This window comes from Acartia tonsa, chromosome 10 (genome assembly GCF_053477335.1).
Source record: "Acartia tonsa isolate MP-2025a chromosome 10, ASM5347733v1, whole genome shotgun sequence".
Taxonomy (NCBI): Eukaryota; Metazoa; Arthropoda; class Copepoda; order Calanoida; family Acartiidae; genus Acartia; species Acartia tonsa.
The window spans coordinates 47,302,438-47,317,553 of NC_137269.1; the positions used below are offsets into that span (position 1 = coordinate 47,302,438).

General features: G+C 28.6%; 2 protein-coding genes across 2 annotated transcripts in view; one reads left to right on the plus strand and one right to left on the minus strand.

The window, feature by feature from the left end:
- The first annotated feature begins 223 nt into the window (after positions 1-223).
- LOC145329274 (uncharacterized) lies at positions 224-6,293 on the plus strand. Its single transcript, XM_080173330.1, has 10 exons — positions 224-451; positions 1,169-1,217; positions 1,556-1,637; positions 1,993-2,234; positions 2,706-2,895; positions 3,138-3,244; positions 3,500-3,597; positions 3,742-3,858; positions 4,106-4,246; positions 4,802-6,293. The coding sequence occupies exons 3-10, from the start codon at positions 1,583-1,585 to the stop codon at positions 4,878-4,880; spliced, it is 1,029 nt and encodes a 342-aa protein (XP_080029456.1). The 5' UTR covers positions 224-451; positions 1,169-1,217; positions 1,556-1,582; the 3' UTR covers positions 4,881-6,293.
- A 5,440-nt stretch (positions 6,294-11,733) lies between these two features.
- Positions 11,734-15,116, minus strand: part of LOC145330195 (uncharacterized) — a 37,034-nt gene continuing 33,651 nt past the window's right edge. Inside the window, exon 12 of the mRNA XM_080174795.1 lies at positions 11,734-14,731. Coding sequence (XP_080030921.1) covers positions 14,553-14,731 — 179 coding nt within the window. The 3' untranslated portion in view covers positions 11,734-14,552. The remainder of the gene's footprint in view (positions 14,732-15,116) is intronic.

The following is a 15,116-nucleotide window of genomic DNA, read 5'->3' on the forward strand; positions in this document are numbered from 1 at the left end:
GCAAAAGTTTTGACAGAGTGGAAAAACTTATTAACCAATTATGATTAATATTGTTCCTCTATTAAAGTTGCGGATACTAAAGCTCGTGGATTTGTTTTCTCATCCCGCTTCATGCAGAGCATACAGAGGAAAGGTTCCTGGTCCGAGGAATACCAAATTTGTCGGAGAAAATTTAGCCGAGCCATAATAAGAGTTAATAAATATCAGGTGAAATATTGTTCTGGTCTCAGTCCAACTCTATTAAGAGACACACACTCTCGTAAATTATATCTAAAAAAATATTTATTGTATGATAATTAATTTTTAATAAATATAAACATATAAAGATTAAAAATCATAGTGTAATATTGAGAGAAAAAAATGTATAAAGTGTTTAAGAATTAACTTAAAAAAGAAACAAAGTGTTCTGGTTCATGAGAAACATTTTAAACAGCACTGGTAATATGAAAAGGTAACAAGAAAAAAATAAACAAATTGAAAATTATTTCAAATGCAAATAGGAAAATATACATCATGAGCAAGATTTTATTATAATTCAACTAATCAGATAATAAATGTTGATAAAAAATTTGAATCTTATTAAATACATAATTAGAAAAAAATGTATCTTAAAAATAAATCAGTAATTGGCGATTTGAAGAAATTTATAATTAAATTAAACGACGTATTTTATAAGTTTTTTATACTTTTTGGAGAAAATTACTTATTGGCCTCTTTTTTTCAGTTGTACTTTATACAAAAATGAATATAAACCTGAATGTAAAATGATATTTCTGGCCCACTAATTGAAAATTTACCTAAGAGTGTTTCTAAAAAAAGATAATTTTTGATAAAATTAATATTTAATACACTTGGTGTACTTTAATTCTAAAGAACATGACATTGGGATGCAATATATTTTTCTAGGAAAATTTATTCTTATCTTTAATCACAATTAAAATAAGCTATATTTTTATATTATAGATTTATCAATTTTGATCTTTAAACAATAGTGATTATTTATTTTTTAATTCCTATTAAAAACAAATCTACTTTTAAGAATTCTCCAATTTAGAAAATTGATTTTAAAATTTAAGTAAAAAGTTTCTGCTTCTTAGGTTTTATACTTTTTTGGTGAAATATCCCTTTAAATTGATAAATATTAAACTAATTATTGCAATTATTTTAGGCTGTTGACACTTTGTGAATTATGCTCCTTAAAATTGCTTCCTTCATAGGTAAGTCTTTATTAAGTATAAGAAATCTATGATTCTTTAAAATACTGTCAGAGAAAAATTCCTGGAAAAGCTAGATAAGGGTGAAAAAAAGGGTTTAATAGCAAAAAGGTGAAGTAAAGTCAAATGTTCTTTGCATGACAAAAACAATGATGAAATAAAAAATGCTTTCCCTTAAAGACTGAAATTTATTCTTTTTAAGGGAAATAAAAAAGAGGCCAGTTATGAAACGTTTTGAAAGAATATAATTTGGGAAATTTATGCATAAAAAGGATAATAGTTAGTAATTTTCCATGCAGTTACACTTTATTATTGTGTTTGATGGAATAAATTGTATTTAGAATCTGACTTGGCAGAGTAATAGTGATATGGTCAACAATCAATATTCTATGCTACTAAATTCAATTTATGAAACAATAACAGGTAAATATTTTTTCTATTAATTAGATAAAACAAAAAAATTATTATTTTGTGTTTGATTAATCTTAAACCAGAGTATGTATTTCTACAAAGTTAAATTAGAGGGAAAAAAGTAATAATAGATTTAAAGAAGTAAATATTTTAATTTATAGTCTACAAATGTACTTTAGACAAAGTATTCATTTTTAAATGAAGTCTTTAATTTAACAGAAATCAATTTAAAAACAAAAAGAAATATTATGCTTTAATTAAAGGGATAATACCTGAAGTAAATATGTACTTCAATTAAAAACTACTAAAATAGCCTTATTTATATTGTGGTTTTTTTGTTGAAAAATTGAATATCTATTATTTGTAGTTCTAACAACTGTGATGGTGATAGCTGGAATTCAGCAAGTTGGTGGAGCTGGTCACAGACAAGGTTCCACCACCAGGCATATCCCTCCACCCACAGGAGAAATTGTTGCCAACAAGAGCTGGGCCTATGAGTTGTTAGATCCCTGCTACCAGCCACAGTATAATCCTCACCATCATTCACATCACCAGACAGATTCATCCCTTCATAATCAACATTCTGCAACACAGAATGTTCATACACAGGTAAATTGTTTTTTAATCTCTAGCAACCGCATGAAGGTGGTTGGTTAAACACTTAACATTTTCTCTAAGGTATAGAATTTAAATCCCCTTCAAAATTGCTTATGCTCACTAACTTCAAGAATTGCCTTAGGATAAAAACAATGAAGATTTTATACTTCCCTTCTCACTTTTATTATTTTATTTAAATTAATTTTATTTTTAATCTTTTGTTGCAGGAATAAAATTTTGTTTACCCTTTTTATGAATGTATTGACAATGTTAAAATGAGCTTAAATTATCTTAAACACAATAGAATTATATGCATCCATTAATCCTTTATTTCTAAAAATATGCTGTATTATGACTTTTTCTGAAAGTAAATTCTAAAAAAAAGTTTTGCTTGAAAGTTATAATAGTTGAACAAATCTTCTATTTTTATTAGAAATATATCAAAATAGTTCCAAGAACTTTTATTGCATTTAATATTTGTAGGCCTATGTTTCTCAAGAAGGTGTCAGATTTATGACAACAAAAAAAAGAAAAAGAAGTATAAATGAAACAGAAGAGTCCATTCTTTCATCAATACAACAACCACTAGGTGCTGACAACCCAACACAATCTGATTCTGAACATTTAAGTTCTTCTCAAAATTCCCAACATTCTGGTGATGCTTCTCAACAAGGTTTGTTTAAACTTTTGTGTAATGAAAGAATTCAATACTAATAAAGTACATTTAGACTTAAGCAAAATAGTTGACTTTTAATCACAATTTCTTTGTAAAATTATGTTTTGTCAAGCAAAGTATTATTCAGTGTCTATAAGTAATTGAAAGCATAGTAAGAAGTTAAAGTCTTAAGAGTAATTTATTCAAGAATATGGAAAGTACAATAATTTTAAATAAAATCTATAAAAACTTTTGTTTAGGTGTGATGGGTCCTACTTATGAAGATTATCATGCAGCTCAGCTCAGTATTATTCATAGTGTACTTAGAGTTGGAGGTTTTCTAGAATCTTTTCTAGAATTAGATATGGTGAGTCTTTTTAACAAAATAAGACCTTTAAAAAAAAAAACTCTCTATAAAAAACTTTTTAAGTTCATATTTTCTATAAATTTAATGTTATTTCTAATCTCATATTTTGTAAGTCTATTCAGAACACATATGAAAACTGAAAAGTTTTAATTTTAAATAATATTTTACTGTAAAGATTTTGGATAATTATGAGCATAAGATTTTTCATTTTTAGATTTTACTTTTTGAATTTGTTAAAAACTTGTAATTTTTTAGGGAGGAGAGGAATGTGTTGGCCTAGATCTGCAAACTTTAGCAGATTATCCACCTGTGATACAACAGAATTTTGTTCTGACTACTCTACAATTATATGGGTAAGGGTCTTTTCTAAAATATCGTTTTCCAACTGCAACATGGAATCATTCTAATATACCTGAACAAAAAAATAACAATTTTATTTTCTTAAATAACAAATTTAAGTTATTTAGTCTGATTATGTAATAGATGTATTATTTCAGTTATCTAACAACAGTTCGAGCCCATCTGCTTGTGATGTTAAGTGACTGGGAGGACACAAGGATGTTGTCTTGTGGCACAATTAATAGAAAGCTCAGTATTATTGGTGGTCTCAGGAGGTATCATTTTGCATTTATAAGAAAAACAAATATTTGAATCATTCCATTTATAAATCATAACTGGTTAAGAGGAGAGAAGTTGATACTTTAAGAGTTACTAAATAACTGAACTAAATTTACTATTAGATCCTCGAATCTAAACTTAGATAATTAGCTTATATAAATATTTCAATTTCAAACCCTTTATTATTTTGTGTTGCAATATCAATTTGAAAAATCACAAACCTCTAAAATCTTTATGTTTTAGATTTGAAATGGAGTTACATGCTTTGCTGTGTTCTCTGAGAATAGATTTGATGAGGATTGGTGTAGCTGCCCAAGATCTTCATATGATTGTTCAGCCAGTATTAGATACTGTCATCTATAGATATCCATCCTGTTTAAGCAAGTAAGTTCATTTCATTCTTCAATTTACATCTTTCCTCTGATAAGATAATAAAAACAAAGCCTAAAAAAATATAAACTTTTTCTGGATGTTATAATTCACTAGCGGCTTTGCCCCTAGCTTCTAGGGGCTTTGACCCAAGAGTTGATCAAAACAATTTTTTTGCGAAATTCGTAAAAGGACCAGGGAAATCTTCAGCAAAAAAAAATGGGGGGGGGGATTTTTTTGTTTTTGGGGAGTTGGGGGTGTCCCACCCCCCAAGAAAATAGCCTAAAACCACCACAGGATCAGTAGGTATATTCCCTGAAGAGTAGAATCCAATCGATTCAGTGGTTACCGAGATCTTAAGGGACGGACAGACAGGCAGACAGACAGACGGACGGATAGACATCATTCTACTTTGTATTATAGATATAAGTTTTATCTGCCATTAACAAGTCCAATATGATCAAATTAATATTAGATTATCCCCAATAAAAATAAAGAGCAATGCTCCTTTTCTAAATATATTATATTTGTTAATATTTTTTAGTACTAACTGTTAACTTTTTTAAATAGAAAGATGAGAGATTGTCTGGTTGTTAACAAACTGGAACAAGCATTTAGCATTGCTATCCACAGTATGACACGTGGTTAAAGAAAGTCAAACATTCCTATGCACAATATAATTAATAATTCAGTATATAAAATAATGATATATCTGTACAGTAATAGTACCTACACCTTAAATGAAAACTCAAGATCTCAAAGTAAAATTGATCTCAGGATAAAATTGTGTAAAGAAAAAGATTATTTATTAAAAAAATGAGAAATGTTGACCGGTGTTAACAGTTGTGTACCTGGATGAATTGCTTGTGATAATTAAAACTATCTAATGTAAGGAGCAATGCTTTGAGAAACAGTTAAATTCATGTTATAAATTAGAACAAGTTAAGGTTGAAAGCAAATCATTCAGATCTGCAACTGATTAAGGGCTTTCTTGTCTTTTATTCACATAGTATTCACTTGTAAATTAAATAATGTAGAGCAAGTTTTTATGTACAGGATAGTCTGTAAGCATTTTCTGTACTTAATATTTTTCAAGGCATTATATGCTGGTTTAAAAAAAACATAAATACTAAAGCTTTATAAATATTTTATTTTCTTTACATTATGCACTAAAGATAATGTAATTTTCTTAGTGCAGTTAATTGAGTCATATTATGAAAAGTAAAATTTCTGACTCTAGGTTTTAAATTTGCCTTAAGTTTTTTTTAAAATTTATATTTTAAAACAGTTTGTTAGGTTCTCAAATCATCAGCAATTTTTGTTCTATAGATTAACCAATTATTTCATATAAAAAGTTTGAAAATTTTACTTTGAATGATAGATGTAAATATTTTTGTAATTGTCAGATAATTAAACTTGTCTATGATTGTCAGAGTAAAGTACATTTATGACACAATAGTTAATTATTAAAATCAATAAAACAAATTAGTTTAAAAATAGTTGAATTTTTTACTTTAAAACAAATAGTTGAATAAATTTTTTATTATTTAAAATTTAAAATTCAAGTCCAAAATTTGAACCTTGTACCTGTTTGTTATGAGTACCTTTATAATTATTATTTATATCAATTCATCTAATTGTGATTTATCATGTAAAGTAAGCAGTTAGTAATATTATCAATACTTAAAGTTTGATTAATAAACAGCTCTTGCCTTAAAAGTAATAAGCTTTATGAACTTTTTTATATTAAAAATAAAACATATCTTTTAAAGCCTAAAAATACAATTCATAATTTCGATTATATTTGTGTTTTTTTTTATAAAAATTTAATCTTTATCTAAATAGTTAAAATAAATTTTTTTCTTTTTTAAAATCGATTTTTAAAAAAGTATTTTTAAATTCTCTTGCTTACTAGAATATAACGTAATTAATGATAATCATTTCTAGTGAATTTGATGAGTTAATATTATAAATTTTGATATGTATGAATATGATAAAATTATATTTCATGTTAATCTTAAATTGTTTTTTTAAAATTTTCTATTAATAAAGTTGTTTGATTGGATGATTCAATTATTAAATTATTTCAGAGCAACACTGGGAAATCTTCTCTAAAACAAATTCCCGTTTTTCATATTTAAGTTACACTAAAACAAGAATGATTGTCCAATGGTAGCGAATCTGGTGGAAATAATTTAGAAAAGATATTAAATTTAAAAAAGAGACAAATGAAATATGTATCTTATTATGGGAAATTTAAAAAAAAAATGTTAATAGGAAAATATGAGAACATTTTTTTTGAATAGTAGTATTAGCTAAATGACAAGAAATTAAAATTTGAGTTTTGTTCCTCCAAATCCCATAAGTAGTGCATTACAGAAGGGTAAACAGACACAAATACTTATAGAGTAGCTTCACTACTAAAATTAGACAGGTCTTCCTTCCTCTTTTCTTCACCACATAAATGTTTAATCCTGGAAAGGTTTTAGACCATTTCCAGGGAAAGAACACGAACTGTATTCAAGAATATAGAATATACAAAAAAAATCCCCGTTCAAAGAATTATTACCTATGATAAAGGCGATACAGACAGTAGGGCTCAGCAGCCGCGCATAAGCCTCAAATTTAAACCAGCTTGTGTGGAAAAACAAAAAAATCCGAAAAGATGGATTGTCTGTTTAGGAACAGGTTTAGACACCGAGCTGAATTTTAGAGCCTTGACAGAAAGTTTACAAATAAATTAGTTTCAAGTTCATCCAAGTTTCAAGATTAAAGAGAACTGATACTCCACCTTCCCTTATACTGGAAATAAAATTGAAAATAGGGGTGGGGGGCTTATTTTTCACCCTTATGAATAACCCTTTCGGGGCCTATACCTGTGGTGCCCTTTACCCAGCACCCAATATAACCTAACCTGACCTAACCCAAAGTAATAAAAAAAACAATTTAAAAATTATTTGATATATTCTTATTGATTTTTTATCTTATTTTAAAAGCATAGAGTCAGTAAAAAAATAATTTAAATTTAGTATAAAGAAATCTCAAAGATCTTTTATTTGTGAGTATTAGGGCTTATCGCTGGATATGAGGCAACAACACCATATTCAATAAAATCAATACTTTCAAATATCAAAGGCCAATTTTTATACAACAGCAAATTTGCAGAAAAGGTTTGATATCAAAAAGAGCAATTTTTTTTTATAAAGTTCTCACTTGCTCTCATTAAGAAGCCGAAGAAAGTCGCTCAAAAAAATTCTAACGTCATAAAAATAAGGGATGAGTAGAGGAGGAGTGGGAAAGAAAACCCCTAAAAATAGATAGATAATCCCTCATTTTTATGACGTCACATGCTGAATTTTTGATCGACTTTCTTCGTCTTCTATAATTAATTATTAAGGAATTAAAATAAATTTTAACACCAAATACATAATAATTTTCGTTTGCAATTTTTCCACTTTTAATTTAGGTTTCATTTTAAAGAAGTAGGAAAATTTATTTTTACGTGGGGTACAATCTTAATATTCACTTATAACTTGAAATTAGCAGATTTTTTTTCTTTTTTAACTTGAACCGTCGTAGAGAAAATAATAATAATAGTACTACTATACGCTGAAATTTAAGTCTAGTAAAAAAAAACAAAATAGTGAAATTTTTAAAAGCGAAGCTTTTCTATAATTAGGGTCGGTCCGTCCGTCCGTACGTCCGTCCGTCCGTCCGTCCGAGATAGATAGCTTTTATTTGTTAATTTAGGCAAGTTAGAATTGTCCTATCGATTTCAAACTTTGCATGATGATTCCTGTAGTAGTTGGGTACGATTTAGAAAGCGTAGCAACTCTATAATCATTACCAGAATGTCCGTACGTCCATTTTAAACATGTTGATTTTTCTACTTTTTTAACAACAAATTTTCAAGTGTTTTAATTATTCGTTTGATCTGATTTTTGTATATTGATTCCTGGGACAACAAAGAACAATATTATAAGCGAAGCAACTCTATAATCAAGTCCAAAAATGTAAGTATGTCCATAAACATTATCCTGTTTTTAAGCAGTTTTTCAACAAATTTACCTACAATTTTGATTCGACATTTATACATTTATGTTCCGATTTTTCAGTTCAGATACTATACAAGTGTTAATGTCCGTTTGTCCTACCGTTTCAGTGCTTCGCTTTTATGGATGTTGTCATCCTTGTTTTTATTAATTTAGCATTTAATTCAAAACTAATTACAGAAACAGCTCTGTTATGTGGTGTTTTTTTGGAGAATTATTTATGCATGAATATCCTTCATAAAAAATCGGAGAAGCCCAACAGTTTTGTAAATATAAATTTTTTACCCTGCTATTTTAAACTTTATACATATTTTTTTTTTTTGGGGGGGGGGGGTGGTGGAAGGGGGGAGAACCTAAAAATATTTTTGGGCGCTACACGCCATCATTCACAGTCTCTTCTTTTTATAAATCAGGTTTTACACAAAAATGTTGGTTTGCCATTTTATTTCCCCCCCCCCCCTCTCTCTAGCAACATTTTCATAAACACTTGTATTGTATTAATTGAATGACATATTTTTATAAGAATTTTAATAAGAATTTATTGAATAGTTGATACTACTGTATAGTATTAAAATCGATATTAGAGAAGAGCTAAAACTTATGAAATGATTCCAATACATTGGTAATTTTCTGTAAAAGATAAAACTAAATATTTTTTGGTAGCAAAGCTATTCTTTAACTAGTCTGTTGACATTGATATTTTCACCATTTCTTCTTCTATCTTATCCTATTATATAAAGTAGTAAGCTTTTATTGTCTGAAGTAAAGGATTTCGCTAACCACTGAACTGATATGGTTCTCCTTTACAGTGAAGCTTCTTTTAGGCCCTGAGATGGTTTAACGCTATTTTATCTTTTTTTTATAAATAAGTCTGGGTATGGTTTTAGATTATTTTTCTACTCTTCCATATCCGTTCCAATAAAGATCCCCATAGATGCTAGGGGCGCAGCCGCTAGTCTTCTATAATACAAAGTAGCTTGATGTCTGTCCCTTAAGATCTCGGTAACCACTGAACCGATTGGATTCTACTCTTCAGGGAATATACCTACTGGTCCTGTAGTGGTTTTAGGCTATTTTCTTGGGGGGTGGGACACCCGCAACCCCCCAAAAAAACTAAAAAATACCCCTCAATTTTTTTAGGCAGTTAATTAAAAATTAGAGGCTAGTGGGGTATATAAAGATTAGGTAAGGTTTATTTAGTGTGAAGCTTAAGATTTCAATTACAGAACCGATTGAGTTCCCATCTACAACCTTCATTCTACCCCTTCCCCTCCTACTGAATGAACAAACTGACCAATAAATGATGTCAATAAAATGACGACAATTTTTCATAATATCCACGCTTATCTTAAATCCATTGCTGTACCTTATACCTGAAACTGTACAGTTTACCAAAGATTTTTCCAGTTTTAACCATCATCAATATAATCATTAAACTTATAATTCTACATAATCAATAACATTAATAAGAATATTAATAAAAAATATAAAAAATAGAACAGATTATCAGTATTGATAAAAAGTTTGAATGTTTCAAACTATTATTTAACGCAACTGACATAGTAGCAGTGGGAACCATTTATAACGTCTTCAATATGACGCAGTGAGTATACATAGGTTTAAATCAATCACCAGTTCGATGTCAAGCAGACGTTTTCTTATTCGTTGGCCTAACAACTTTGGAGCCTTTAGTGAATTTTGATTGGTTGGTTAATTTAGTACAACTAAATTTAATCTACAGAAGGATAATTTTGAGTATCATCATTAGGGATGTACATCAATTTCTCGGTCATTGTCTTATCCCTTTAGATAACTGGTTGCTATGCTTCCATAGTTTCTCATAGTTACAATAATCTGGTTTTTACTTCTTTCACTTAATGACGCCATGTTGGATAATTTAATGGATTTATTATTACTTGGATCTGACACCAGAATTTCATGTTTTCTAATAAATTGTAACACATAGCGGGCTAACATAACGATTTACCCCTTCTCCTCCCTTTGCTCCATCCACTCACCTCATACTGGATGAACGAATTGACCAATAAATACCAGGGGAAATAGCAACCCAAATTTAACACAAAGTCTCTATGCCTATTTAAACTTAATGTTTTAGCCTATTTTCTTCATTTCTGGAATACGGATTCCAATAAAAATTAGGTAAAATATTATTAGTAAAGCATCATTATGAACCTGTCTTTAAATAATTTCGGGATATACGAAATATTTCTTCAAACTTCTAAATAATATTGATCAAATTAAATGCGTTGTAATTTTTGTATGACTTGTTAAAGTTCACTTTTTTTCATCCTTGTTTTTTACTTTTTACTTATAAATGTAGTTTATTGAGTTCAGCTACTTGAATGTTAGTAAAAAAATATTTACACTATCAAAAGCGTTTCTTATGTCAAGACTACACAAATCCTAAATAAAAAAACAAAAATCTGAAGCAGCTTATAGTGCCTAATAAAAATGATGTTATGAAATACAAATACATACAAATTATATGCCAGTATACAATTTACTATTGGTAAATTAAAATTTATACTGGCCTTTCATAGGTCATTTGTATTTTATGGCGTAACTTTAATTCAGCTCATACCAATAACGAAATTAATTCGAGAAAAAAATCACGAAACCTATACGTGTTTTTCAGCTGTCGTTGGGGGGCAACACATCGTAAAATTGACGACCTCTCCATTTGCCCCCCAAATATTATTTTAGATTTAATTCCCTTGTTGGTTATACCTTATTCCTGCTTTTAATTAGGCACCATAAGCTGCTTCAAAAATCTACAGCACATCACTATTTATAAATCTAGTGATTAAAAATGTAAAACTTCTGAGTTATTTAAAGATAAATTTTCTTGTGCACCCCCACCACTGTACAAATTGTAACATAGCAACTAGAAAAAATAATATTACATATTTTATAAAAAATCAAGGATGAAATATTCTTAACGAATCAGCAGTAAATATAGCAACGATAAATAAAAAAACTGAAAAGTTCCTAAATAATCAAATTTTTGTATTAAATCAGAATTTTTTGATCCATGCTCTTCTTTCATACATCAAAATTTCGACCAGTCAGACCAGAATTTTTAAAAACTTAGTAAAGGTCTAAAGCAGGTTTAAGCTAATAAAATCCAATTAAAGTAACAATATGTTTATGTTTGCACCGAAAGATCTTGCTAACCGATATGGTTCTAATTTACAGTGAAGTTTCTTATCTGTCTAGAGAAGATTTATATCTATATTGGTAGTAAGTCCCTCAAACCACCCAATACAAATCACCCTTTAAAAAAAATGGTTAAATATCTTTTTTAACATTTAAAAAAATCAATGTCTAAGAAAAGAGTGGGCCAACGGCCCCACCCCACCCCCTTTAAAATAGGGACAAACGAACATACCATTGTAAAAGAAAAACCGCATTACTATTAACATTAGAATAAAAAAAATTATATTATTTATTCAATAATATATTTCTTAGCGGAAATATGTCATAACAATTTCTAATTTTCATGATCAACAAATCTATGTCAAGTACTACAATCTTATCAACTATGTGCTGAATTTTAATTTCCAAATGTGTACGCAGTTTCCGCGGTGTTTCCTAATCATATCTCAATATTTACTACTAGCTAAAAAAAGCTTCAAAATTTTAAACGTGTAAACGATTTACATGTACATTCAAAATTTTAATCTTTAAAATTTAGATTTTTTTTGGAAGTTTGAAGCTTTTTTAGCTAGTAGTAAATATTGAGATAGGATTAGGAAACGCCGCGGAAACTGTGTACACATTTGGAAATTAAAATTCAGCACATCTTATCAACTCTCCTTAAGGGATACAGGGATAGGATAATGGAAGATAAAAGGGGTAATTTTTTTCGCATATTTTCCGTTTAGTTGAGGGTTAGCATTTAGTCAAATGCGCTTATTAAGTCAAACGAATTTTGGCCATTTCATTTCTATACATTAGGTCTATATTAGAAACAGTTTGACTTAACAAGCAAATTTGACTATACACGTCAATTTAAAAATCTGCTTGATGTATATTTAAAGCTTGTGGATTAGATTGTTTTATCTCCCATTCACCTATCCCCATAGCTCAAAATTTATATCTTTAATTAAATGAGATATAAATGTCCTACAACTTAAATTATAATGTATTAAAGCTTTTTTTTCATCTCATTAATAATAGTTATTTATCGCATCGTATTATAAACAGCTTTCTGCGGTTAGTAAAATGAAAAATCCTGAAATTAATTGCAGTTATGTTGGACCCGAGGGGCCGAAAGTCCAGGCCAAATAAACTGGTATTGGTTTTATGATTTTTTTAAAGGGGGAAATTTGTGTATAATGCGATACGATACATGATTTTTCGTTGGGGCTCTGAACCGGTTCTAATCCAGCGGATAATAATCGGTTTCGAAGCCATACTAAAATCACAATTACTTAACTGTAACTTTAAAAATATTCACACTTATGAAAAATAACAAATTATTCTTATCACAAATATAATCCTTAATAAAAATCTCAAAATCTTTGGTTAATTGTAACTTGATAACACATTAATAATTTACTTAAGTTCTAACATAATAATTTTACATATTAATATAATAAATGTTTTTGTAGATTTATTTCATTATCTACAAAATAAAAATCTTTTTGCTTAAATGCCTATAGATACATTGATTAAACTTTACATAATATAATTATTAATTAAGCTTCTTATTGCTTAGTATAATTTTAAATTAGAAACTAATTAAAACTTAAGGTATATCTTACATTGAAAAAAACTTTAAAATATAATTTTTAATTATTACTTCATACATTCAGATATATTTAGCTATAGCTCTAGTATAAAATAACAAGGACTATTACGTCCTATGCCAGCGATTATGATACAAATCAGGAATCTAAAGGGATAAGACAATGGCCAATAAATTAATGTATATCCCCAATGATAATACGCATCAATAACTCTTCAGTAGATTAAAATAATTTACCCCCTTACGTAGATTAAAATTAGTGGTTGAAACGTATGAATACTCAAATTAATGTTCCAACAAATAAAAATTCACTCGAGTCCCCAAAGTTGTTAAGCTAACAAATAAGAAAAAGTTATTATAAAACTTTGGGGACTAGTGTAATAAACAGCCCATTGTCTCCTCTCTTTCTAGAAACAAGAACATAATTATCCAGCGAAAAAAAAAATGAAGGTTATTACAATATTAAGCCCGTAACGTTAACAGAAAGACGTACAGACATAGACAAATTATAGAGTTGCAGCGCTTCTTATGATCCTCTAAAACATGAAGGGAATAGAAATATCATCAATCAACACAATTTTTCTCTCCAATAATTTTGCTAATAAAAGTTTTGATGTACTTTCTTGATATTAATTTGTATGAGTAATATGAGACTTGTTGGTTCTAGCGACGCTTTGCAATCTTCGGAAACACGTTCATAAGGCATGTCAGCCGCCATTTTTACCGCAAAATTTTGCATAAGTAGATCATTAAAAATTTTTTTTTCATCGAAACAGTAAAAAAAGTATTTTCGTAAAAAGCGGACTATTCTATATTTAAAATGATTCAATTTTCTTTCAAATATCTTTTTACCTTCCCTTTGAAAGAACAGGGATTAAAAATCACTATATTTTTTATTAAATTGAATCATATCAAGCATTTCATTGAAGCTGGCGGCTGCTGATCCATTTCAGCATCTTGTTTCATGTTAAAACTAATGTAATCAAGAAAATTATAATCTTTAGATAGTGTCTCTTAGAGCAAAAGCAAATCGCCAGAAATTTTGTATTTACAATGAGCAATGTAATTAAATGAATAGGTATTATGTTTCTACTAAAGTAACTAACATTTTTATGCAATTAAAAGAAATTAAAATAAAAACTAACTTTTGTTTTAACCAAGTAAAGCAAAAATAATTAATATTCTAATTTTGTAATATTACTACTTTTTTGATAATGGTATGAAAAAAGCATATTTCTGTGTTAATTTGCTTAATTTAATATATTAATTATTGGCAACCTTAAGAAACTAATAAAAATCTTTTACTAGCAGTTCCATAATTTGTTTTTTTTTTAAAGAAAACTTTTAGTTTTTCTTTTTTAATAGGAGGTAAGCTTGCTATATTTACATTTAACTATTAAGGAAAAGAAAAATAATCTGATATTTTATGTTCAATCCTTAGAAATTTTCAGAATATTAATCTTTGTCCCTTTTGCATATTTATAAATTATTAACAATTTCAGTTTGACTTCTCTTGAAACAGGGCAACAGCGGCTTTGGTTTTGGAAGCAGCCGCCGCCGCCACCGTCTTGTTTGATTCAACAGCTTCACCGGGGTAGCTGGTTTGAGACTCAGCATATTTAGAATGATGGTCTGGTAATTGCACTTTTATAACAGTATCAGTGGTTCGAATGTTGCCTGGTTATTTCAATCATTAGATGTCAGAAATATAGATTTAAAGAGGTAAGACAATGGCCGATAAATTGATGTTTATCCCCGATGATGAAACACAAAATCACCCATTCTGTAGATTACAATAATTGGTTGAAATGTTTGTACACCACACTGAATGTACCAACCAATGAAAATTTAATAAAAGTCCCCAAAGTTGATCCTTGGGGACTAGTGTAATCACTCCCTAGATTTTACAAACACTGAAAGGGGGTAGGCCGGCGAATTTTTTTTGTTCTGATCTTGGTTTTAATAGCAGCAGATTTAACGGTGTGCCAAAAAAAAACAACTTGATGCAAAAGTGATCTTTATTATAATTTAGTCTGCAATTTTGTTACGTCCTTTTATATTA